The 27,875-nt window shown below is 47.7% G+C and overlaps 1 protein-coding gene across 1 annotated transcript in view; it reads left to right on the forward strand.

The window, feature by feature from the left end:
• The window catches only part of POLA1 (DNA polymerase alpha 1, catalytic subunit), a 2,011,520-nt gene that overhangs the window by 1,250,828 nt on the left and 732,817 nt on the right, over positions 1-27,875 (forward strand). The window contains exon 34 of the mRNA XM_085622423.1: positions 21,812-21,943. Within this exon, the coding sequence (XP_085478549.1) occupies positions 21,812-21,943 (132 nt within the window). The remainder of the gene's footprint in view (positions 1-21,811; positions 21,944-27,875) is intronic.

The raw sequence follows: 27,875 nt of genomic DNA on the forward strand, positions 1-27,875 counted from the left end.
CCACAAAGGTTACTCCCTTCCCTTTCAGTCCACCCCTCCAGCCATGCCACCTCGGTGCCACAGCATGTCGAGGGAACACTTGGCGACCCCCCGGCAGGAAGTTGTGGCCCTCTTGGCCAAGGAGGCCATCAAGTGTGTTCCTGGGCCAGAAGTAGGGAGTGGTTGTTATTCCCACTACTTTTTGGTCCCCAAGAAGGACAAGGGGGATCTGCCTCCCATCTTGGACCTCCGGAACATCAACCGCTTCCTCTGGAAGGAAAAGTTCAAAATGCTGACTCTGGCTCAGGTCTTGACTGCCCTCGACCCTGGAGACTGGATGGTAGCGGTGGACTTGCAGGACGCATATTTACACATCCCCGTCCTGTCGGCCCACCGGCGTTACTTGCGGTTCACGGTAGGCCAGGAGCACTTTCAGTTTGCCGTGCTCCCCTTTGGCCTTACCAGCGCCCCCCGGGTGTTTACGAAAGTGATGGCGGTGGTCGCAGCTCATCTGCGCAGGTCAGCGATGTCAGTCTTCCCTTACCTCGACGACTGGTTGTTAAAAGCGGGCTCGCCCCCAGGCAGTCGTCCACCACCTTCAGACTATGGCCGACCTCCTGCATTTGCTGGGGTTCTCCATCAACGTGCCAAAGTCGCACCTGAGTCCCTCTCAGAAGCTCCCCTTCATCGGAGCGGTTCTGGATTCAACGCTGTTTCGGGTTTATCCTCCTTAGTAGCGAGTCCGGGATATTCATGCTACGATTCCGATCTTTTAGCCTCTGTCCTGGGTTTCAGTCAGGATGACCCTCTGGCTTCTGGGCCTGATGGCCTCCTGCATCCTGCTGGTGACACATGCCAGATGGCATATGCGAGCTCTGCAGTGGGACCTGAAGCTCCAGTGGGCGCAACATCAGGGCAACCTGTCCAATCATGTCCAGATCTCGGAGGGCACTGCATGGCAATTGCGGTGGTGGCTCACGATTCACGATTGGGTCAATGGCAGATCCCTCTCCCTTCCCCAACCGTAGCACACAGTGGTGACGGATGCGTCCTTCTGAGGATGGGGAGGCCACTTGGGAGAGGCGGAGATCAGAGGCCTCTGGTCTCCGGCGGAGTCCCGGCTCCATATCAACCTATTGGAGCTGCGGGCGATCCGACTTGCACTGAAGGCATTCCTTTCCTCTGTTCGTGGAAGTGTGGTGCAGGTGTTCACGGATAACACCACCGCCATTTGGTATTGCAACAAACAGGGCGGGGTGGGGTCCTGGACCCTATGTCAGGAGACTCTGCTCCTCTGGACATGGCTGGAACATCAAAGCGTTACCTTGGTGGTTCAACACCTGGCAGGTTCTCTGAAAGCCAGGGCGGACGAACTCAGCCGCCGGTGCTTGATGGATCACAAATGGCGTCTGCACTCGTACGTGGTGCAAGGTCTCTTTCTGCAGTGGGGAGAGCCTTGGTTAGATCTATTCTCCACTGAAGAGAACGCGCAATGTTGTCAGTTCTGCGCGTTGGAATTTCCAACACGGCACTCGCTCGGCGACGCTTTTCGTCGCGAGTGGAATTGCGGTCTATTGTACGCCTTTCTGCCTATACCACCTCTGTCCAGAGTGCTGAAGAAGATTCGGCACAACTGGGCCCAAGTCATCCTTGTGGCTGGCAGAGTATGGTATCCCGAGCTACTCAGCATGGCGAACGATCCCCTGATCCGTCTGCCTCTTCAGGGAGGATCTTCTTTCGCAGCAGCAGTGGACGGTCCTCCAGCTGAACCTGTCCAGCCTCCACCTCCATTCGCGGAGATTGAGCGGCGGCAGTTGACAGCTTTCAATCTTCCTCCCGAAGTCTGTGATGTCATTCTGGCAGCCAGGCGTCCCTCCACTAAAACGGTATACACCTGCAGCAAGTTTGTGGCATGGAGCACAGCAAAGGCTGTGGATCCCCTTTCTGCCCCTCTTTCTGAAGTTCTTCCGTTCCTTCTTTCTTTGGCCCAGCAGGGCTCTGTTCTGGGCACTATCAAAGGTTATCTTTCGGCCATCTCTGCCTTTTTGAGGCTTCCAGGTCAGCCTTCTCTCTTTAAGTCCCCAGTTGTTACCCGTTTCCTTAAAGGCAGAACGCACACGTTTCCTACCGTGCTGTTTCTCATGCCTCAATGGGACTTGAATCTCGTTTTAACCTATCTGATGTGCGCTCCTTTTGAGCACCTTCATACCTGTCCTTTGCGTCTTACTCTTAAGACTGCTTTCCTGGTCGCTATCCCCTCTGCCAGAAGAGTGAGTGAGCTCCAGGCTCTTTCTTCCAAACCTCCTTTCCTTTCTGGTCATCCGGACAAGGTGGTTCTGAGGACACGTCCTTCTTTTTTGCCAAAGGTGGTCACACAATTTCACATAGGGCAGATAATCACTTTGCCTACCTTCTTTCCGCCTCCGCATCCTTCGAGGGAGGAAGTGGGGCTCCACAGTCTGGACCCAAAACGTGCGCTCGCTTTCTATCTAAAGCGTACACGACAGTTCCGGGTGGATGAACAAATCTTTGTTGGCTACGTGGGTGTCAAAAAAGGTCGGGCTGGGCGCAAACGGACCATCTCTCGGTGGGTCGTTCTGTGCTTCAAAGCATATTTCTCCTTTGCTAAGAAGGAGCCTCCTGTGGGTCTGCGTGCCCATTCTACCAGGGCAACTGCAGCCACTACTGCCTTGGGACGTGGCGTCCCCTTGCAGGACATTTGTGAGGCAGCTACATGGACCTCGCTGCACATGTTTACCAAACATTACTGCCTTGACAGTCCGGTCCGGAGGGACGGCTTCTTTGCCCGTTCTGTTCTCCGTGACTTTCTGGTGTAATCTATTCGCAGACCCACCACTGGTGTTGGTATTGCTGGGGTATCTATTCTAATGTAAGGAATTTATCCCCAACGTGTCTTTCAGATGCACAAGTTACTACTTGTGTAATGATATATCTGTAAGAGACATTAGTTAGTGATAGATTCCTTAGCGCCCCACCCATCCTCCCCCTTCTGCGAACTGATTCTAGGGTTAAGGTCATCCCCCTTTCAGGGCCCTAGTTTCATGGCACCAGTGGTCAGGTTCTTGCATGGCTCTGTGTTCCTGGCGTGGAAAGTTGTGTACAGAACTGACGTCAACGCGCATGGGTGGCGCCTAAGTAGTCTCTGTGATGTCATCTCGGCGCTTACGACGCCAGTGACGGACGCGGAGCCGCACAACACCACCTACTGACGGGCAGGGGTACTGCTACAAAAAAATTTCCAGATCCAGTCTGACGCCTGGGGATATTCTAAGGTAAGGAATCTATCACTAACTGTCGCTTACAGATATAACATTACACAAGTAGTAACTTGTGCTTTACTGTTTGTTCATCTTCACTGTGTTCCCTAATCACATGTACAGTTTGTTTCCCTCCATCCGGTGGACCGGATTTACACATGCGTAAAAAATTGCCTAGTTTCTTACATTTATAACATCTTACTTTTGTAGCGTAACACCTTTCAGAGTCCGTGTTTTGTGCTACTACATCTTTTACAAATTCGCACGCTTGGTGGAAGACCCTTTGACACTAGTCTCCTCTTTCTTTTTAGCTATATTCTTTTCAACCACAGATACTTTATTGGAATTGCCACCTTTGTTAGAATTGCTATTCAACTCCTTGACATATTTCGATGTATTCTCTACTCGTCTTGCTACATCTATGGTTTTTTGTAGTGATGGGTCTTTTAAATCGATTAATTTTTCTTGAATCTTAATATTACTAGTTCTATTAATGAACTGATCCATTATAATTTCTTCATGTAAGTCTCTAAACCTACAAGTTGATGCTAAGGTTCTTAACACAGAAATCTATTGTTCTACAGACTCCCCTGGCTGTTGTGCTCTGGAAAAGAATGTCTTTCTTCTACAATGCTGTTTTTTTTAAACCGAAATTTCCATCCAAAGCTTTTATTACTACTCTAGATTTATCAATGCTGTCACCGCTTACATTCTCACCTTCCTAGTCTTCCTCACCTTCCCAATTAGTCGAATTTACACAAGTAGGTATAGGCAATGTCTTCAAGACCTTCCTACCGTCTACTCCTAAATTATGTTTAAGTAAAGCAAATTTGCTGGAAACGATGAAATCCTCCCCACCTATTGCCTCCAAATACGTTTCAAAGGATTCTAACCAATTCTCCCATACCATTCCAGGCAGTCCAGGGTTCTGTAAAAATATTTGGGTTGCTTCTATTGACGACATCTCCATTTTTACTACAAAAATGATCAAGAAAGTCACTCTGTAAAAGAAACAATTGTCACTGCTAGACAAAACAAACTAAAATAAATGAAGTAGTCACCGATGGTCGAAGCGATGTTCACTTTGCTGATGTTTGTAAAATCCCTTTTAACATTCAAGATGTTCTACGTAGCACCTTTGCTCAGAAAAGTACACTGCTGGTTAATTGCAGTTAGTTTCCCCTCCATCATCTCCTTGTGATTGCTTTGTTGCCCTAAGTTGGCAGGGTATGCCGATACATGGTTCCCTTGCTCACTTTGCCACTGGATTCAAGGTATCCTGGCTGATGAGGGCTGTTAGCCTGAAACCGGTCCCAGGATGCTTGTTTCCGGTCCAGGGAAGACATGGCTTGGCAGTTCGGACTGGACTGTTCCATGAGGCACAGGGTCAAGACTGATTTGTATATAGCTGTATCTGAACTGAGGTGGCAAAGTGAGCTAAAAAAAACAATGATGGATTAAACCCATAACTGTGACTGGGGGTGAGTGTCTGAAAAGTTTCAGCACTCCGTCCATCTCCTTGTGTTTGGTACGTGTAAATAGCAGGTTTAGTTGCCAAGTAACAGTTCCAGACACACTGTCAGCTGTTCGTCACAGAAAGACTTAAACTGACGTAGAGACGTAGCGCGATGACACTCGCGCGATGGCCTCTTCATAGAAAGCACGCAATCACTGACTTCGTGGGATCACGCGCCTTGGAACGCTGTGCCGGTAAGCTCCTTTCAGATGTATACAAGTCCCCACGGTGAATCTCGACATGGCTAAACACTGCAGAATACGCAAATTCACGAAATACTAGTTTTGAGCAGCAGCACACACAGTTCTTCCAGGTAACGCCAATCTCTTCCAGTAACATGTAACTCCTTGTGTGTAGCTTCAGTTCGCTGCACAAATCGTCGAGTCAAACACTCCGTTAACACTCCTCAAGCACAATTTCTCATGGCAGCTCATACCCATGGGCTAATCACACAAAATAAAGGGTACCTGTCAATATCCGTGCCACATGAACAGTAAACGCCTTTAATAGTTGCCAGTTGTTCTCAGGCAGTATTGACTCCGAGAGGCCAGAGCATGTTGGGTACAGGAAACCGATGTCCTTCACATCTTAATCATGGCACACTATCGTGGATCTTCATCCCATCCTCATCGCCATTTTTAAGGAGACCTGAGCCATATATAGTAGTGGGATATTTATTAAGATGGTAGTAACAACCCTTTCAAACGTCCTCCCTCTCCAGCAACCGATGCTCCCTCCACCGCCTGGAAAACCTCTTCCAGAACTCCACGGTGGAACTAGTAACAGTTACTAGGATACAATAGTCGACAAGTCCATACTTAACATAACATCAATAAAAAGGTTTAAACGGTGCTACAGACTCCTTGCTGTATGCACAATCAGGACCACATGGTCCGCATGTAGGAGGACAGGCACAAGTGGTCCCTATGGGAAAAGTGTAGCCCTTGACATCTTCAGCAATAGTTGACAGAACCCTTTTCACAAATAAGATTGTTTATGCGTTCAGTGCATTTCATTTATCTCATACAAATCCAAATATGCTCAGTAGTTCTTATGGTGTAACAAGGTGCTCCTAATTGGCGATGGCATGGTGTAAGTGAACAAATAGTGCGCAAGTGTTATATACAAATATATACATGTGACTGATATGGATAGTATGATGTTATAGTCAGCACTCATAATACAAATGTCTGGGATCCACATTCAAGTGAAAAAACAGTCCTTAGTAGAAAATGTGGTGTTTCGACCCTCCGTGCTAAATTAATTAGAGACGGGACATTAGTAGGAATGTAATGTTTCTTATCAAATTTTCTCGCACTAGAGCTTGATCATGTTGCCTAGTGGTTTGTAACTTGGGGCATGGTGCACACACAGTTTTTTTCTATTAACTTTATTCACACTTGCGGGCCATTAGAAGGAAGTACTTCTCCTTTAAGACGCTTGCACTTTACGCCCTCTTAATCGCGCGCTATACGCCCAATCGGAACTGTTCCGGATGCAGTAGCTAGGACCGTTCCACAGATCTTTACAGTAAGCATGCATGCAGTAGTGGTTAACGGTGACTTTTCTATCAATGTACGCGAACCAGTTTGTTACATTGTTACACATTGCACTAAGATTTACAGACGTGGTAGTTCAAATCATGAACAACACGTTTGGTGGTAAAATTAGTGACTAAAAGGACCACGTTTGTTTAAAATGCATGATGGACGTGGTTCTTTTAGTCACTAATTTTCCCTCCATACTTGTTCATGATTTGAACTATCACAATCTGTTTTGATATCTTTTAGCTTGCCACCATAGGCAAGTTTTTTAAACCCATCGCTAATGCTTTTCACGTCTTAACACTTGTTCCTCACGTTTTCCCAGCATTTCACACTTGTTTCGAACTGCGGGCACTTGCGAATAATTTAAACACCGCTTTTGTTACTTCAGTATTACTGAGTTTGAGCACGAATTTGCACTTTTGAACCGTTCGGGTTGTACATTGTCGATTAAGTAATAAGGTGGAAACAGGTATTAAGAGATATGTTCTTTTGCTGGACTGAGGGCTGTTTTGATTAGCCTCCGGATTTAATTTTCAGAATGTTTTGATGTGACCCCTGATGAAGGGTCATGCCAGACCCGAAATGCATTGGGATACTTAACCTGTGATTGCATTACCAACAACATATTGATACCAAGACTTTATTGGTAGAATGATTTCAACTGATTAAAAGTGATAACGGAAGCTTCAACAACATATTGAGTGTGCTCATTACATGAACCAATTTAAATTATGAGAAACAATTCTGTTTCTATATAAGTGCTCCAGCCAGCTTGCAGGGATTCTCCCTCACAGCATACTGGTGGATTATTCAGAAGGCACCTTTATGGACAGTGCACATTGGCAGGGATGCACACAGACTAAATTGTATAATTTCGTTAAATCAGATTAATTTGCGAGTACAGTGCAGCAACATTACTGTTAGAAAGATTAAACGCAAGGTCAAATGGCCTAGCAGACTGACTGCATCCAAAGTCCTACAGTCTTGGATGGATATGATTCAATAAGGACATGATCTGGCTTGTTACAATAGACGAGTTCTGAGGAGAGAGAAAAATTGCTGATCTCCTATATGAAGTGCATGTGATATAATAAGTAACAGTTCTTTTGTACCAGATAATGGTAAGACAAAGCGCTATACCAAATGGAGTAAGAGTCAAGGTTATTGTTCCCTGTGCACTAAATCAGATGAGTAGAGTCTGAAAGAATCTGAACAGCAAAGTCTGGTGTAGTGTCAGGAAAACACAAACGGGTAAAGTTATCAAGTATAGCATGAATGAAAGGGTCATGGGGTACTAATCACAGAACCCTAGAAGTAATACACCAGTGAAAACCCATCCTGTCGCATATTTGGTGGGTGACTTAATACATTTAGTATGTAAAGTGTGATTCCTTATTCAAGCAAGTAGACCATTTACTTGTGTATTATTATTCAATCTGAGAAACAGTTAAAACTTATATCTGACAAACACGTAGTGATAGATTCCTTACTTTAGAATTACCCCCAGGCGTCGGACTGGATTCGGAAAGTTTTCGTCAGCAGTACCCCTGTGCGTCGGTAGGCGGCATCGTGCGGCTCCACGTGCGTCTGTGGTGTCATCGGTGCCAAGATGACGTAGCTGGAGCTACTTAGACGCGCCCAAGCGCGCTGACGTCCGTTCTTTATTTTTCCGCACCAGCATGCGCAGATCCGGGAAGAGCAAGTACCCCCAGTCATTTTTTGACTGAGTTTTTTTCGAGCCCTTTTGTCTCAATTTCTTCGAGTAGATAGACTCCTGGTGTCGTAGGGATGCCCGGCTTCAAGAACTGTGGGGACTGTCACCGCATGATGTTGGCGCTGGACCCACACTGCTTGTCTCTCTACAGCCTGGGGCGCGACCACAACTCCAAGTCGTGCCCTGACTGCTGGGCCATGGCGCTGAAAACTTTGCGGGAGCGGTCCCGAAAGTTGCTGGAAGTCCGGCAGTCTGCTCCACTCCGCTCAAGGTCCCGTGGGCGGTCGAGGGACCGGTCGCAGAGCCATCACCATTGCTCTTCTGGATCCAAGTCTTCGCACTCGGGGGTCAGGTAAGTCGAAGCATTCCAAAAAGAAGTTGAAGAAGCGTAGTCGCTCCTCGACTTCCCGTCGTGGTTGAGGGTGCGGGTGGTGCCACCCCCGTGGCTCCGGCGGAGCCTGCGACGTCGCCGTCGGCCTACCCACCCTTTCCGGGTCCGTCGGCGACGCCTGCTCATGTGGAAGAGTTTCTTGCTGCCATAGCCAGACTCTTTGGGCCGTCTGGCCCCGCCGGTGCGCCTATGGGCCCCGCGGGCCTGACTGGAGGTCCTGTCCTTCCATCACCTACTGCTCCGGCCCTGGCGTCGCTGGCGCTGCAGGACCTCCCGGGATCGGACCCCGGTTGACGCCAGTTTACCTCGTAATACCTCCACTGACGTCAACCCCACCGGTACCACCTCCGATGTCGCCCGTTCCTCGTGACGACGTAGTCCCCAGTTTTAGCCCTGAACCGGACACAGTCCCGGATCGGCGCCGATGGGGCCATTTTTCCCCTATGTCCGTCCTCCTTATTTTCAGCCTGTTTCACAGACTTCGGAGGAAGGGGAGGACTGGGAGGGGTCTGAGGACCCTCTCACACAGCAGTGTGATTATGATCCGGACTGGGCAGAGGATTTTGGGGAGGCCAGTGGTCTTGACACCTCACCTGACCTTGACATGCAGTCTCCTCTTACCGTGGCTACGGAGGAGGGAGCCAGGTACGCAGTGGTAGTACGTAGGGCAGCCGAGGCCCTCCATCTCGAACTCCCTACGGTGGCCGTGAGGACTAACCTCCTGACAGAAGTGCTTCAACCGGCGGCAACCTCTTCGGAGCCCTTGCTGCCTTTTAATGACGCACTTTCTGACGTCCTTTTGGGCACTTGGTCAAAGCCCATCACAGGGGCTCCTGTGGACAGGATCGTGGCTCGCCGCAATTGCCCGGCTCCGAGCGACCCCTCTTTCTCTCCCAACACCCCACTCCATAGAGCTTGGATGTACAAGCCTCTGCTTCCCAGAGTGCATTCCCTTCCGCACTTCCGGATAGGGAATCCAAAAAGCTGGACCAGCTTGGCAAGAAGCTGTTTTCATCTGCCAGCTTAGGCCTGCGGTCGGTGAACACCGCATGCCTCTTGGGCCACTATTCCCAATCTCTGTGGTATACGGTTGTGCAGGTGCTGCCCAACTGTCCGTAGGAGGCCCGGACAGTACTCTCCCAAGCTATAGCAGCTGGCAGAGATGCAGCAAAGTTCACCATTCGTTATGTTAAAATGATTTCTAAAGCGCTCCGTTACCCGGAGGTGTCCTGGCGCTAAGCAATTATCCTCCTAGAATCAGCCAGCCATTATGCTAAAGAGAAAGGTATGTAAAAAGCCAGGTTTTCAATTGTTTCCTAAAAGGAAGGAGCTCGGTGATGCTTCTAAGCTGGGGAGGCAGACCATTCCATGCCTTAGCAGCACAGTGGCCAAATCTCCTACCTCCCCAATTGACTTTGTTAAAACGAGAAGCAGTAACTAACTTGGCCTGAGCCGAACGAAGAACTCTTCCAGGCACATACCACTGAAAGGCATGTTTCAGAAAAACAGGACCAGCTTGACTGAGTGCCTTAAAGAGAATACACAGTGCCTTGAACAGAATTCGTTGTTTAACAGGCAGCCAGTGAAGCGTCCTGAGGCCCGTCCTTACGGAGACAGATGTAGGTGTCCTTGTAATCAGCCTGGCTGCCGCATTCTGCACGATCTGGAGTCTAGCCAAATGTCTCTCCTGGATGTTGATAAAGAGACTATTACAGTAGTCCAGTCGCAACAGAATGAGTGCTATGACCACTGTCTTCAGGCTGTCTTCAGGGAGAAGAGGTTTAATTTTCCTAAGGGTTCGAAGGATGAACAAGCAAGAGGACACAACCCTGCTAATATGGTCACTGAAAGAGAGTTCTGAGTCAATGATTACTCCCAAATTCTTAGCCCGCACCACCGGTGCAGAGGGCAAGCCCATTGTTGCTGGCAACCAATTTGGGGTCCAGAGGTTAGCAGTATTTCCAAAGATAATTACCTCTGTTTTATCTGCATTAAGCTTCAAACAGTTTGAAGCCATCCAGGCTGAGATCTCCTGCATACAGTTGTTACATCTAGACCTAATCTCCGCCTCAGATCCTTTTTTAATAGACAACACAATTTGTGTGTCGTCTGCATAAGTCGTTAGCTGGAATCCAAATGATCTAATCAAAACGGCCAACGGTGCCACATACACATTAAACAATGTAGGGCTTAGCGAGGATCCCTGCGGAACACCACAGGGAAGAGAAAAGGGTTTGGATCTATCTCTGCCAAGATCTACTGTCTGGGTTCTGTAAGTCAAAAATGACTTGAGAAGTTCCCACGCTTTACCTGTGATCCCGATTGCCGATAAACGGTCCATCAAGAGAACGTGATGGACCGTATCGAAAGCGGCGGAAAGATCCAATAAGATGAGTATAGCGGCACCACCTTGGTCCAAGGTCTTTCGGATCTCCTCGGTGGATTTAATCAATGCCAACTCAGTGCTGTGTTCAGCACGAAAGCCGAACTGTGTGTTATCTAGCAATGAGTTGGTTTGAAGGAAGGCACTAAGTTGACCATTAATGGCCTTCTCAATCATTTTCCCAGGAAAAGGGAGCCGAGAGATGGGCCTGTAATTACAAGGATCTAATGGATCTAAATTGGGCTTCTTTAAAAGGGGAAGAATGGAAGCAATTTTCCAGGCACTTGAATAGTGACCTTTATCAAAGATCGATGCAAACAATGGGGTAAGGACCTCCACAATCTCTTCCGGAACCTGTTTCAAAGTAGAGACTGGGCAGGGGTCCATAGGAGAGCCTGAACGAACAGCGGATAAAAGTTCAGTTCTAGGGCTAGCAGGAGTAGTGAGTCTAGAAATTGTGCTAAACAGGACCTTAGATGAGGGTCCTGCCCTCCTAATCTGTTCTCCGAAATATGTTTTCTTAGTTTCAAAGAGCAATGTTTTGTATTTGGCAAGAGATAATTTATAGATCTCTATCATTAATTTCATACCTCTCCCTCCACTTGCGTTCTAGTTTTTTACAATCAAGTTTGTTTTTTTAATTCTTCAGAATACCAAGGAGCAGATGGCACTATCCATTTGAGAATACGTTGTTTACCTGGCGCTAAGTTCCGGCAGGCAGCATCTATCCATACCGTGTAGGAAGTTGTATCCAGATCCACATTTGATGATGGAACCGGTTGCGAGACTCAACAGATTCAACAATTCTGAGCTATCCATGTTTTTCCAATCCCTAGTAGTTGTGGCTACCTTAGTGAAGGATTTAGGAAGATGACAATCCGTTTGTTTGAGATCAAAAAGAATCGCCGCATGATCCGTCCATGTAAGAGGGACTGTTTTAGTATAGGTCAGGCAGGGATTATTCGAGAAGATCCCATCCAAAATATGTCCTGCAGAGTGAGTAGGATCTGTCACTAATTGTTTGAGATCCCCTCCACTGAGTATCTGCTGCAGTTTAATGTTATCAGTATTGGTGAGATCTTCAAGATGGAAGTTAAAATCTCCCATTACAGTGAAAGACTTCTTACACAGCCCTTCCTCTAATAGTGTGCCAATCGAATCTATGAACCTGCCCTTAGGCCCTGGAGGACGATAAAGAAGAATGGCATTAAATGTGTCATCAGATATTTGCATGTTAATAGACACTGCCTCACAGTCCAGAGTGGAGGCCTCGCTAAAGGAGGATTTTAGGGTTTCGTGATATATTACTGCCAAACCACCTCCCCTTTTGGTAGGTCTATCAAGCGTAAAGCATAAAAAGCCCGGAGGAATGGCATTAACAAGATCAGGGCCCGACGTTTCATTAGTCCATGATTCCGTTATAAGGGCTAACTTAATATAATAGTCTTCCATGAGTATAGCGCACACTGCACTATGCTTAATTTAGGACCTAGCATTTAAAAGAAGGCGTTTAAGAGGCACATGATCAGTTGGACAAAACCTAATTCTAGGGTTTTTTCCCTCTGTGCTACCATCAGTCTCCGCCGTCAAAATGTTGTGGCAATTCTCGCATTGCTCAACCCGCAAGCCCCTGATGCAGTCCGGGCTAACCCTTGTGCAACATCAATTTCAATTTATAAAGCTTTATTCTATACATTGCAATAATGACCATAAAATTGTAAATTGATACTTGTATAGCGCACTACTCACCCGCAAGGGTCTCATGGCGCTTGTACGAATACCGCTGTGGAACCCATCCTGGCTTTCCCTGTGAGGCGTCCACTTCTGGGCACCCCCAAGGTGGAGGCCAGGCATCCTTAGCGTTGTGGGGGCCGTTGTGGAGATTAAGCAAGCTATTGCCCAGAGTTGCAGAGTGGGACTCCATGATTGGAATGGCACCGAGACGAGAATTATCAGGTCCGTGGAATTTTTGAGCCCAAGACCCGCCAAGGCGGGGAATTGAACCCTGGTCCCGGGCTAGACCTCTGCATCAGGGTCGGCCACTCTAATCATTGAGCCACACTTCTCCACCATAAAAGCACATATAAACAAACGTCACCAAATAGCATCATACTAGATACAGTGAAATAATTGAGCCTTTCAATAATTAAAACATCATACTATTCCTCAAATGGATGCATTTAAAAAGGTAGGTAGCAGTAAAAAAACAAATATCAACTTCATACATGTTAAAAAGCAATTTCATTGAATCACACACAGTCCTTACACCATATTTAACAAAAATTGGTTTTAAAAAGTATATTCGTAGATGATGATACAATTTACACGTTAAAAGTATATTCAAAGGGCTTTGTGCAGAAGTGCCATCACAGGGACAGGGACCAACAGGGTGTTATTTAGGGGAGGGGAAGGCTACCAGGTTATGTACAATACCCAGTCTTAGTCTGGTCAACACAAACCGGTGTGAGGCTCTAGTAACATTACTGAGATAAGTTGGATAGCCATCACCATCCGCATTTTTGTTGTAAAATATGCTAGTAACTAGATGACCAGTGTTCACCTTCAGTCTCTCCCCCCAATAAGTCATTAAAATATTCTTCATCTCTGCTTTAGACAAAACTGAAGCAGCATAACAATCCACAGTAACCTCTATTCCATAAATATCTCTAAAACTACATACAACATATTTTAACCATGGGATGTTAAGATAATTATCAAGGGAAAGACAATCAGTTATAACAGCCCTATTTAGGGAAGTCTCTTCCTTCAGCCAAGCAGAACGCCACAACATCAGTGGCTATAGGGAAATCAGGTTGGATAAATGATGAATCCCTAGCTCTCTATGGGTTAATTTGTTTGGGGCTGATTTGGGCAGGCACAGTAACCTTTTGATAAAAAGATTTTCCTCCAATTGTAAAATGCTTTTGGATGTAAATCCCCAGACCCCCGCACCATAGAGGGCAATAGACACGCTACGAGCTTTATAAATTTGTAGCATATCCCAAATACGTCTTTCCCCAAGCTTAGCAGCAAATTTAAAAATACCATGGGCACTTTTCGCCATTTTAGTCCGTACATTAATAGTTTCATAGGTCCATCTGCTATCCTTAGCAAATGTGATTCCCAGATAGCAGAATTTATCCAATTGTTGGACCTTGTATCCATCCAAAAAGAAGGATTCAAGTCTCCAGACCCTGCCCCACAGGTCATAATAAAAGTTTTGGTTTTATTGATGAGTAGTTTTCTATTCTCAATAAAAGCAGAAAAACTATCCATCAGGTGTTGAAGCCCTAATGGAGTCCTAGCGAGTAACACGGCATCGTCAGCATATAACAGTACCGGTACATCTAGGCCATTGATCTTGGAGACATCAGTGCTCACCCCCTTTAAAACAGCATCTACCTCATTTATAAAAAGAAGTGGAGAAAGAACACATCCTTGTCTAATTCCCCGGCGTACCCTGAACTTTGTCATACACTCCCCTGTAGAGCCTTATCGAATACTCGTTCGAAGATTAGAGTATAATTGGGCAAGAAAAAAGACAATACCTTCTGGAGCTCCCATTTCTAACAGTTTGGTCCAGAGAATCGAGTGATCCACCATATCGAAGGCACTGCTCAAATCAGCTAAGCAGAGATAGAGGGAACCCGGTTTGGCCTGCGTATACTTCCCTATAAGGAGATTCAAATTTAAACACTGATCCACGGTTCCACGCCACTTCCTAAAACCATACTGGGTACTAGCCAAAATCCCATTGTCTTCAGCCCATTGTTCCAACCTCGCCAATAGAACCCTACTCATTATTTTGACCGAGGAATCTAGGAGAGAGATAGGGTGGTAGTTTCCCCTCTGTCACCTTTTTTATAGATTGGGATAATAATTGATTCTTCCCAGGTTGGTGGGACCCCATTGCATACAGCAGCATTAAAAACCGTGGCTAACAGTGGTCCCCCACATGTCTGGCAAAGCTTTACAGACATCAATAGGGACCCCATCAGGGCACTGTGCCTTGCCCCCCTTACTCGCTTTTATACTCGATATGACCTCTAAGAAGGTAACATTCAGCGGGATAGAAGGCCATGAACCGCCACTATTGTCCTCGGACAATAAATTGGAATTAAAAATAGTGGAAAAGTGGGTTACCCATGTAACATTGTTCACGTTTGAGGTAAGTTCTGGTACCATATCATCTTTGAGAAAGGGGCAATTGACTGTTGCCCAAAATAGAGCACAGTTATGCGTCTCCGCAGCCTGAGTCAATTTGTCCCAGGCCTCTTGCTGTAGCTCCTTCTTGCGCCGCATAACCTCGGTCTTGTAGTTCTGCCTAAGTTTGTTGACCACAGTCTTATCTCTAGGCCTAATGGCCAAGCCCTGCTTAAGCTCTGATAATTTAGTAGTACAACCATGGTCAAACCAACCTTTCCTGGGGGCTAGTTTCCCAGAGACATTTTTAGTAAATTTATTTTCGATGACTTTATTAATGAAAATAAAATCCTTTACATTGTCAGTGGCCTCATGATCACACTCTAGGATAGCAATAATTTTTTCTTGGCAATCCTTAACTATAGATTCAATAGCTCCTTCCGCTTTTTCTCTTTTCCATCTAATTCTTACGCCATTGGGTCTGTGAGCTTCTATATTCACCACAGAGTGTTCGGGGGGAGAAGCTCTATACTTCCATAAAAAGATGATGGTAATAATGCAATTATGATCACTCATCATATAATCTGTGACCTTGGGTGGTTTACACAGTGGAGTAATGTGGGATGATACACAAATGTGATCAATCACTGTGTTTGCATTCCTGCCCGTAAATGTGGGGATAGTATCACCCTGATCATTCTTTGCGTTTTCTAGAATTACCAAATCAAGGGAAGCCACTAATTTATTTAGGGCTCCCCATAGAGATTATGCGGGAAGTGCAGATCATCTTCCTCAAAATGGTTCTTAACCCCACAAACCCCCATGTTAGAAAAAATACAAGTGGATATATTAAAATCCCCTCCCCAAATATAGATAAAATCGATATTGGCCCCAGATGTTAGATGATTTTCTAGGGCAACCTCTAACTCATTCACAGCACTGTACCTTGTGCTATCGAAGACGTTGTTATAAAAATTAATTAAAATAATATTAGAACCCTGATTGTCTGAAAGCCATAGGATATGTGAGTGGGCCCCAACGGTCCGGTATCTTTTTACTTCAATTGGAATTTTAACCGAAACCAAAACCAGGAGCCCTCCCTTCGGTCTGCCAGATGGAGATTCCAGAGCTGGCAGATTAAATGAAACATGGCCAGAAAAGTTGACACTTTCTTTGCACCAGGTTTCTTGAAAGCAAACAATGTCATGAGAGCTAAGAAACTTGGCCCAACCAGGGTAACCATCTTTGGCAGCTATGCCAGCAATATTCCAGCTAACAATAGAACAAGGTGGGTACTCATGACCTTTTTGGGGCCTTAAATTCGAGAAACCCACCTCCATCATCCCCGATTCATCCTCCACTATACTGGGGAGATCCGCGTCCCTCTTGGTAAAAGCCACTGCGGGCCATATTCTATCACAGTGTTACCCCCCTCATTCACAGAAACAATAGTTGGAGGTTCAGGACGTAAATACTGGGCTACTCCTCCCAGGCTTGTACTGTTACCGCTCAAGGGGGAGAAAGTATCCAAGGGAGCTCCCCCGTTCGCTTGTTGTCAATCGACAGTCTCCAGTCCACTGAACCTGTTTTGTACGGGAATCTCACTCAAAACGGGTGGGTGCACTTGCCAACCCCTAGTGGTCATTCTCTTCCCTTTCCGTTTAACTAGTGTCCACTCATCCTGTTGGGTAGAGAAATGATTGGAGGGATAGAAATAAGACAATGGAAAGGATTGGATTGTAGCTCCTGGACAATGGGTTTTCCAATTACAAATATATTCCACAGTTCTTGGGTCCCTAAAATTAACAAGAACACAATAACCCCTAATATCCTTAGTCAAATGTCCCACCCAAGACATAAGTATTTTACTAGAGAAGTGGGGGGGCAATGGCCGTAATTTATTTAACCAGTCGACAACTTTGTTCTTTAAACTCATAAACGATTCTTGACCAGATTTACACAGTTCCGGGACCCCTGTTAAAGCCACCAAATAAGGACTCACTTCCGGGGGCAAATCAATAATAATATTGCCCGAAGGGGCCTGAGTTGTAAAAGCCCCTCTCCCTCTTTAGACTGAACCGGTTTCAAAACTCGTGGGTTCGTGGTCACATATGCCATTGATGTCTTAGGTGATGAAGCAACTGAGACTGGTAAAACTAGAGTAGCAGTTGCGGGCGGTGCAGGTTCTATAACATCAATTCCTCCCCCATGGTCATTGAAAGGTACAAAGTCTCTAGGCATAAAATATTTTTGGGGGAAATCTAGAATTTCCGAGGAAACAAGTCCAATCTCATTAAGCTGCTGTTCAATCTTAGCTAATCTGGCTTCAACTGGGCGAAGGAGAAGGCTAAATAGATCACTCAGTTTGGCTGCAATGGTGTCCTCAATCAGCGCCCTCACCCCCTCACAATTATCCTTATCCTTAACCTGTGGTATCGTTCCCATAGTTATTGAATGTTCTACTGATGCGGCAAGGGTGTCCGGGGGGTTAGTAATGGCCTGCTTCCTAACATTAAGTACAGGTACAGTGATAGGCAATTTATTTTTTATCGACTTCCCTCTCTTGTCTTTATTGGCGCAAACCTGGCCTTGTTTGCGCATTGTAGTTGCCCCTTGGCGTCTCTCCCGTAAAAGCCTGGTATTAGGAGTCTTGACAGGGCTAGCCACTATAGGAGGTGATAGAGCTGGTGAAACCGAGACCCTGGATTGCTCCCCCGGTCTAATGCAATCCAAATCTCGGTCAGTCGATATTGCGTGCATAGATTCAGAAATCCACGGAACAGTATTACCACTAGACTGACCATGGGAATTGGGAGACCGCACATTAGCAAAATACCCCAAAGAGGATCTTCTAGCAATGACTAAGTCTTGGGAAACCCGCCCCTCCATCAGCGTAATCCCTTGGTCAATAACTGAGTTGGCCCTAAGGATAGTTATCAAGGGTGCCGGTTAAGGTCCCGGTACCCATTTTACTTCTGCTCTCCCTCAGGGCCATAATATTGTTAATGTATAGTGCTCTTAGGAGTACTTACAAATACGGGTCCGGGAAAACAATATATAAAAGGGAAAAGAGGTGGCCCAGCCCGGCCTCCCTCGGCCCCTGACGGGCACGGACGGGCCCGGGCGAGCCCGCGCGCGTCCCGTGCAGCAGGAGGCACTCTTCGATTTTATGGGCCTCGGCGCCCGCTTGTGACGCTCTACGTGACCCTCGCACAGCCCCCTGGGAGATGTGGTCCAAGTTCAAGCCCTTCCCCTCACGGCGATATCACAGGAAGCAAGGAGACACGAAGACCACAGCAATAGGGAAGAACTCCAGCCGTTCCCCTCACGGCGTGCACAGATGCAGGTAAGGTGCAACATGCCCTGCCACCTTTCGGGTCCAAACTCAACAGTTCATCCCTGGAATATCTTCTAATGCTACGTGTAGCAGAACCAGGGGGGAGGCCCTAGGCCCGGACCTGGTGCGGACGGGCGCAGATGGGCTTGCCTTTGGCGCGCCGGCGGCGCGTCTGCTCCGCTGCGCGGTCGCGGCATTGTGAATTTTATGCCTAAGACTTTCGGTACACTAGAGCGCTAATCGCTCCCCACTTAAAATGGCGGTAAGTTTTAGCTAGTTCCCCCTTCTGGCCCCGCAAATGGTACAGAGAGTAAAATGGAAACAGCGATGCAGCAGTGCAAATTCAGCAAACACGGTAAGTGCAAATAGTGCAAATATTGTTCTATAGATAAAAACAATAAATAGCAAGTACACTAAAATACGAGGGTATTTTAAAAATTATTTGTGGAGATTTCAGCATACCAAGCACCAACCTGACGAGCATTGGACACAGCTTCGTCTAGGGAGGTTGTGGGCTTGATACCGCCGACTCGCTGGGCAGGACAATTTCCACAACTGTGGCGCTTTGGCGCCACGCCTGGCTGAGAACTGGCTTCTCAGGGAATGTCCAGAACACCTTGATGGACTTGCCCTTTGACGACATTTGCCTTTTTGGCAATAAGGCGGATAGTACGTTGGAGCAGTTTAAGGGCTCACAGGCTACGGCCAAGTCCTTGGGCCTGTCGGCCACTCGCCCTCCTCCGCCTTCCGCTCATTTCGTGGCCACGGAAGGGGTGACCCAACACGTTAGTGCCAGAGGCACAGACTTGCGCAGCAACATTTTCAGCGCGGACGTGGGTACTGTTGAGGCGGTTCTGGGGGCCAGTGGGTGGGGTCAGTCCACCTCCACCCCTGCAGCATCCACTGCAAAGTCTTCCTAGTCCGACCTTTCAGGCCCATCAAACGGCAGTAGGCAGCAGAATTTGCCATCATCTCCCCCACTGGCGCAACATCACTTCGGACAAGTGGGTGCTGCAAATTGTCTGAAGGGGCTACTCCCTCCCCTTCGAGACTTCCCCTCCAGCCATGCCACCTCAATACCATCGCATGTCGGGGGACCATCTTGCGCTTCTTCAGCAGGAAGTCACCGCCCTTTTGGCCAAGGGGGCCATTGAGCGCGTTCCTGGGCCAGAAGTAGGTTGTGGTTATTTCCACTACTTTCTGGTCCCCAAGAAGGACCAGGGTCTGCGTCCTATCTTAGACCTTCGGAACATCAATCGCTTCCTCCAGAACGAAAAGTTCAAGATGCTCACACTTGCTCAGCTCTTCTCTGCCCTAGACCCGCAAGATTGGATGGTAGCGTTGGACTTGCAGGACGCCTACTTTCATATTCCCGTCCTGCCGGCCCACCGGCGTTACCTGGGGTTCACGCTAGGCCACGAGCACTTTCAGTTCACCATGCTCCCTTTTGGCCTTCCCAGCGCCTCTCGGGTGTTCACGAAAGTTATCGCGGTGGTCGCAGCTCTTCTGCGACAGATCAGGGGTCCCAGTCTTCCCCTATCTCGACGACTGGTTGTTGAAGGTGGGCTCGCCCCAGGCAGACGTCTCCCACCTCCAGACTACAGCCGACCTCCTGCATTTGCTGGGGTTCTCGTTCAACGTGCCGAAGTCGCACCTGATTCCCTCTCAGAAGCTCCACTTCATCGGAGCGGTTCTGGATTCGGCGCAGTTTCGGGTTTATCCTCCCGAGTAGCGAGTACGGGATATTCAGACTATGATTCCGATCTTAAAGCCTTTATCCCGGGTTTCGGTCGGAATGACCCTCAGTCTACTGGGCCTGATGGCCTCCTGCATCCTGTTGGTGGATCATGCCAGATGGCGTTTGCGGGCTCTGCAGTGGGACCTGAAGTTCCAGTGGGCACAGCATCAGGGCAACCTATCCGATCACAAATCTAAGACCACATATTTCTAGCCTAGTAGAACCTGTTTTCATCGTGGTCTTGTTTCATTCCTGCTGGACACGCCTAACTACTAGAAACATTTTAATCGTGCCTTCTGGCCTTTAATGGGGCACATTTTGCAGGGAGCTGAATTTTCTTGCTCCCTGCACCAGCCCTTCCCTTTGGTTTGCTCCTGTGCCATTTTCCTCCTAGTTTTTGTGCCATCTTGTCCACTGAACGTCCTGACATCTTAAAGTGCATCGGTCGGGGCAGAGGAGTCCAGATCCTTTCCACTAACTGGTCATTAGGGGGTATGAGGGGGTCAATGCCACTGGCCCTAGTCACAGGGTTCAGCTGGAGGTAAAGTCCTCAGTCCATCATTGCAGGGAATCAGGTGAGTTCTTCCAATTGGTCTTTCTTCTGCCTTCGTTTCCTCCCATGTGCAGGATCTTCTCACCTGCCTTTCCTGTATGCAAGGGTTTATGAGAAGGGTTGGAAAGTTTTAGGGGCCAGGCACCCCTGGCCAATCCTACAATGCGTCATCATCCTTCCATCCCTGACCCAGCCCTCCTGCACAGCATTTTGGGATATTCCAAAATGCGGAATACAGGTTTTCTCTGGTATGAACTCCTCTGAGGGCTCAGCTTGGCCCCTGATACCACTGCTTGGTCCCTACCCACCAACCCACTTGATTCAGCTCCAGAGACATTGTCTCCCTACTTTTTCTAATGGGCCTGGGCTGTGTGACAAACTAATTATCAGATTCAGATTACCTCCACACCCCTTTCCTTTCCCAGGAACTTTGTCAATCACGGTTAGTCACACATTGATGTGGGAAAGCCTTTGATCCCTCTCTGGGAAGCAGAGTATTTAACTTGGCCCTCTAAGAGGAACAAAGGATGGTTCTCTTATAATGAGCTCAGCAAGAGAATTATGACAAATTCTGAAGTCTCATAAGATGTGGGTTACTGGGGACTGCAAAATCACTCTCAGCGTCCATGTTTTGCCCCAGTTTGGTACCCTGTAGATAGAAGGGGAACAACACTATACTTTAGGGCAGATTTTGCCAATATATATAACACATTGAAAACACCATAGGTTTTCCAGTAAGCACTACAGACTACACTGTGAATGCCCACTCATATTATAAGGTCTACCCCAGGTCAGCACGAATCACTGCAGATTCACTTTTGCGACAGACAACCTTTGTGTGCAGTTGCTGGGCTGTGCACAACAGTTGCCTCCCATGCTCAGGCCCCAGCTCATCAGAGGCCTTATCTTAAACTACGGACACTCAGTCCAATTACTGGCAGTTACCATGAGTAAGGCTCACAGTAAAAGTTAAATAAAAAATAAAAAAAATGGTAAAATGCGAAAAATCCTTGTCGACTAAATGGGTAAAAACCCATTTGGGGATTCTTGAGACAGACCCATCTGTATTGAACCTTACAATGGCTGCTTGTAAAAATTACGGTTTATATGCTAAACATTTGGAAGGGCATTTTTGGAGTTTCATATTTTCATCTTGTTGAATGTACTATGACTCCACCATCACATGTGTTTATCCAGTCACTCCTCTTTAATAAATAATTTTTCATCTGCAGGGCTTACAGATGGAGCCCAGCTTGAAACGCTGCTGCAAACCAGAATGTGAAGCATCTCCTATGGACTATGTCATTCAGCTGCAAAACAAGCTAATTGTGGATATCCGACGACACATCAAAAAGTATTACAATGTACGTATCCCCATAGCGAACAGTGCTCTTGTGATGGTGTAAATATGTTTGGATTTATTAGAACAGTCCATTATCGAAAAATGTGATGGCTTGAAACCTTTTCAGTTTGCAGTTGTTCTGTATGAATACATAGTTTGTTCAGTGGGATTTATTTTCCTCCTGTACATGTTAAAATAGGATGTACTGGCTGGTCAATTTTGATAAAATTATATTGGTTCCATAAGGCCTAGTTTTTGTTTCTTGATTTTTCTTGTTTGCCTGTCTTTTATGTTTTGCTATAGTACCGCGGTTAGTGAAATCTTTTGTAAGTATATAGAGGGAGACTTCTGAAATTTAGTTATGGGATGCATCACCTTTTAGCTGACATCCATAGCTTCCATTGTCCTGCTTTGCAATGGCTAGAGACGAAGTACACTGATACTTTTACATTTAGATCGGTATTTCCTCCCTGTGATTGGCTGATCTTGTTTTGTCAATGAAATAACACTTTTGAAATGAATCATTCTCTTTAGGACTGCCTCGGCAGCTATTCACATACAAGGGTAGTGGAAAAGGATTCTGGGCAAAGTGAGAAATCAATCCTTGTTTTCCCATTTATATGAGCAGCAGTACATCTTATCATACTTAAAATGTAGCCTGCTGCAAACATTTATTATTTTTCTACAGACATAGATTTACTTGTTGGGTTAAAAGTAAGTGGTTTGAAAGCCCAATCTATAGAAGTAGAGGGTGCCCCAAGAATTAGGAGATGATTTGGGGGTCCTGGCGGGTGTACCATGGGCTGTGGGGGTAGGGGCTTAAGTGAGACAGAGCAGCCCACAATGTTTATCTGAGTATCTGATAGAGACATCTAGCCGCAGATTCCTTAACTTAGAATATCCCCAGGCGTCAGACTGGATCCGGAAAACTTTTTGCAGCAGCACAACTGCGCACCGGGGGACAGCGCCACACGACCCTGCCTTGACGTCGTCCACGTACGTGACGTCAGTGAGGTTATACAAGTCCCTCCAAGCGTGCTGACGTCAGTATTCCTTCTTTTCCGCGTACAACGCGGATCCGGAGTGTGCGGTTCCTCTGGCCTGTTTTCAGGCCCTTTTTCGATGCTGTGCGTCTGGAACAGTGTGCGATGTCCTTGAGCTTTAAATTCTGTACTTCCTGTTCGCGGCAAATGCCCGCGACAGACCTGCATCTTATTTGTATGTGGTGTCTGGGCGAGCACCACGACTCCACGGACTGCGAAGCCTGACAACACCTTAAGCCGAAGTCCCGGCGGGAGCTCCGGATGAAGCTTCTTTCGGCACGACTGTCCCGGTCGGAGTAGTCTCGTCCCACGACCTCTTCAATGCAGTTTCGCCGTTGTTCACCCTCTGGGGCCCGAGGCCGTCGTTCACCACTTCTTGGTAAGTTGTGGCGCAGGTCACCGAGGTACTCAACCTCCCCTTAATCTGTTGTCAGTGGCACTGGTTCCTGGAATATTCCGGACGTGCGCCCCCAACAGTCGTCCCTCCTCTATCCGCCCTATCCGGGTGCGGGGGCGACTCGGGCCCAAATGGAGGCTTATGCCACGACTTTGCAGGCCTCCCTTGGGTCAAATGAGCCTTTGCCCTCCAGGGACTTCGGAGATGTGGTATCGTCAGGGCACGAACTGGCTGGGTCGCTCTCTTCAATCCATATGACATCGTCGGGGTGCAGCCCGGCTGGTCCCCCCTCTACGGCCCATTGCACCCCTGCCGCGCCGCATAGTCCCATGGGGGCTCCCTGTGGCTTCGCAGGTGGTTGCTGGTGCTCAAAGCCTCGCTTTGTGCACACCTTGGCCTTCTGGGCAGGCGGCTGCCTGTCCGTAGCCCGAGACGGCGCTGTTCCGGCACCATAGACTCTGCTCCGCCTCTGCTTCATTCTCTGGAGTCAGAGCATATTGCGGTTGAGGTGGTGTGGCACCGGAGGTCACTCACCCCTTCCTGGCTCCAGCGCCTTCTGAAGGTGGACTTGTCTCCTCCCTGGCACTGCCTCCACTTCTTCCTTCGGAGCCGGTCTGGGTTGAGGCTAAGTCGGCGCCGGGGGCTTGCATCCCCGGCTCCTTCTCCTTCTCCTTCTTTGAAAGGGGAGCTTATTGTGGATTCGATGCCGGATGGAGTCGAGTCTGCGCCGGACAAAGCTCGGTCATCGCCTACTAAAGTGGTTTTGGCGCCGCATCGACGGCGGGTTGTTGATTCTTCTCTGGAGGCGTCTGGAGAGAGTTTGGCGTCGCCCTCAAGCCCGGCGACGCCGGATGTATTCTTTCCTGTGCCTCCCTTTGAGTATGTGAATACAGCAGGGTCCCCACCACCTCAAGAGCACCTGCACCGGGCAGGCTCCTCGCCTCCTCAAGAGCCTCATCAGGACCCCCATTCGTCAATGGGGCTCCCCTCAGTTGGGCATTGGTCGCACCCTCACTGTCTTGGGAGGGTTAGCTTACAGCCCGCTCCTACCTATGAGCTACTATCCCCTCCTCGGAGGGCTACCGAAGCTTGTGCAGCTTTTCTCAGAGTGACCTCTTAGGCCACTCGGATTTTGAACATGCAACCACCTTCGGCGCCCTTGTCTGTGAACCCTTTACTTGATGTTCTTCACCCTGGGTCAGGGAATGTGGAGCCGCTTCTGCCCTTTGAAGCTTCTCTATATGATGCCCTTTTGGGTACCTCGGTTTGGCCAGCTTCCAGTGACCCGGTGGCTCGTTCTTTCTTGCACCGCCACCGTGCTGCTCCACATGATCCGGTCTGCTTATTTGTGTATCCCGACGTGCAGGGGTTTGTTTTGCAAGCTGCCCTCCCGTCCTTGCCCTGGCTATTGCTTCCTCCCTCCCGGGAGTCCAGGTGGCTTGAGTCATGGGGTCGGAACATCTTTGCCTCCATAAGTGCTGCACTACGGTCACTAAATACGGTGTGTCCTGGCTCGGGCTACCTCTGCCCTGTGGGACTCTGCAGAGTCTTTGCTCCCCACCAGCACTGAAGGCGCTTGTTTTGACTTACTTCATCTTCTCCAGAATGGCCGTGACCTTGCTGAGTTTACGATCCGCTCCGCCTTGGATACTGCTGATTCCTTAGGCCGGGCTATGGCTGGTTCAGTCGCCCTGCGGCGCCATGCTTGGTTACGGGATAGCGTCTTCCCGGAAAATATACGAGAGTCTTGTTGATTTTCCCTTTAATGGGGTTTTATTGTTTGATTCACACGCCGACTCGGCTGTTCAGCGCCTTCTGGCGGGCTTTCACCCCCCCTTATGCCTGTGTTCCTCAGACGTTGTTCTGGGGTGGTACCTTTTCATTTAGCATCTTTTTAATGTGTTGTGTTTTAGGCTGATGGTAAGCCTCAGGTCTTCCTTTTGCATTTTCGGAGGTGATTATCCTTTCATTTCTCATTCTTTGGATGCATTAAGTGTTTTACACTCCACAGATTGTTCCTCTGACTGTGGCTTGCCTTGATGAACGTATTCCCCATTGTTAGGGGGTTACATAATCCGTGTGGGGTACTTGTTTGCTATTGTATAGCTCTGTTATTTCAACTGGGCCTACGAGTTCCTTTGGCCTCTAAGCGTCATCTGGTGCTCTTCTCTGCTGTTGTACGGTGCTCAATGTTGTTCCTTGGTGTCATCTTTACGTCATTGGTCATCCTGCTTCGTTCTCCTTCTTCTGAGGTTTTTGGGGTGTTTTTCACGCTTTAACAGCAGCTGCTGTCTGCCATTACGTACCAGGGGTGTTCCTCTACAACGATGTTGTATAGTCATTTGCCAGTTCCATGGGTATCTTATTCCGACTCTTCCACTCTGTTCGAGGCTGCAAGGTCATGGTCCGAAGTCTCCATGTTTCAGCAACTTTTCCGGTGATGCATGCAGCATTACCAGTAAGACCCCTTTTTGCGTTCCGCTTGCTGGGGTGGTTCCCCTGTTTTATGTTGCTCCCTTCTTCGTGTTCACTTACTGAATGATTCTCTCTTCTGGACAAGGGTTACTTTCCTTCCATTCAGAGAGTGTGGCCTGAAATTCTGCAATTATTCCTCCGTTTCTACGCCTTAGTACTTTGGTGCCTTTGCTGCACCTTCCTTTGCCTGTGCAATATTGTATCAGCTGGGCATGCGGGACGGCTCTTCTAATGTCAGTTGTCCCAGATCTCCACCCTGCGTTTCTGTATTTCATGTGTTGGTTCACACCATGGTTTTACCGCTGCCTGTACAAGCAACCTTATGCTTGTTTTAGCTACACCACCTTATAATCTCTGTAGCTGTTTGCTTGTTTATGTGGTGACCTACATCAGCGTGGTTAAGATTTTTACTGTTCGCCCCGGTTTCCCCTTTTGGGAACTAGGTGTGCACTTGGCGTGTTTCTTGTCTCCGCCTGCAGTTCTAAACACATTGCTGATTTCTACTCTTGACCTTTTGGATCTTGGCTGTATCCTCTCTGGCCTTCCTTCCGCGGGCTAGTCTGGTAGGCTCTGGTTGCATCTCTTCATGTTTCTTCTCAACCTTTGGTCGGTGTTCACGTAGTGCGCCATTAAGCTGAGTGTGGTCCTTCTTCCTCTCTCTTTCTTTTGTTCTGGTGTATGGCTGGTCCTGTTTCTACCTCTCCTGTTTATACAGATATGGTGTAGCACCATTCTGGCCTTTTTTGGGATGTCTTGCATCCCGTTATCTTTTGCCCTTTTGAGCTATTTGGGTTGCTCTCTGGCTGTTCCGCCACGGCCTTCCTCATTGTCCATCACTGTTGCCTGCTCAAATGCTTGGCGCTGTCTGTGTTCCGACGCAGACCTACCTCCCCTTTGGGGTATGGCTGTGGTTTCTCTTCTAAGTTAAGGAATCATCGGCTAGATGTCTCTATCAGATGTACGAGTTACTTACCCTCGGTAACGATGTATCTGGTAGAGACGTTGTAAAGCCGCAGATTCCTTAACGCCCACCCAGCGTCCCCGTTCTGCGAGGACTTTGCCAAGTGGGGTTCTCCGCTGGCCCCCCTTTTACAGTTGACATTGTTGTTTTCTCTTATGGGTTCTCACATTGTTGCGTCCCTTTGAGATTTGCCATATACAGCTGGCTCCCTCTCAGGGGTTTCTGTTACCATAATACAGTTGACTTCCTCTCAAGGGTTTCTGATTTGTAAAATGATGCCATTTTGATTGACCTTCACCAGGAGCTTCATCTTCATTTTCTTATCTTCTCCTGCAGCCTTCCCGCCTTCTCTATTGGCTCAGGGTTCTGGTCTCCTCTACAGTAGTCTTATATGGGGATCTGTTCACCTCTGTTTCAGACCTCCATTACTATACGGGCAGTTCTGGACTTTCATACCTTCCTGTGGTGGACTGTTCTCTCTGTGCTCCGTTCTTGCTGGACGGCACAGTTCTACATGGTAATGACAGTCTATTTTTGTCTGTTATTCTGCATAGTAATAAGTCTATTTCTGTCTGTTGAGATATTCTTCCCTTGTTGCACTTGGGAAGGGTCTTCGAATAACTTGCAAGATTATTTCTCACAGATTTTGCACTTATATGTCGGCAGTGTCTAATTCTGTCTTTTACGATGGTGTCTTGCACCATCCTCCTTATTTATCATGGAGTTTCATCCATCGCACACTGTTCCCATATTTTCACAGTTTTTTTGTTGGTGGCTCCGTGTTGTGTCGCGGAAAAGCTTCTCTGAAGAAAACTGACGTCAGCGCGCCAGGAGGGACTTATATAAAATATAACCTCTCTAACATCACATGGACGACGTCAGGGCAGGGTCGTGTGGCGCCGTCCCCCGGCACGCAGAGGTGCTGCTGCAAAAAGTTTTCCGAATCCAGTCTGATGCCTGGGGATATTCTAAGTTAAGGAATCTGCAGCTAGACAACGGCTCTACCAGATACATCGTTATCGAAGGTAAGTAACTCTTACTTTACTTCCTCCGGCGTTGAAAGTAAAGAAATGTAAAG

The sequence above is a fragment of the Triturus cristatus genome, chromosome 8 (genome assembly GCF_964204655.1).
Source record: "Triturus cristatus chromosome 8, aTriCri1.1, whole genome shotgun sequence".
Classification (NCBI taxonomy): domain Eukaryota; kingdom Metazoa; phylum Chordata; class Amphibia; order Caudata; family Salamandridae; genus Triturus; species Triturus cristatus.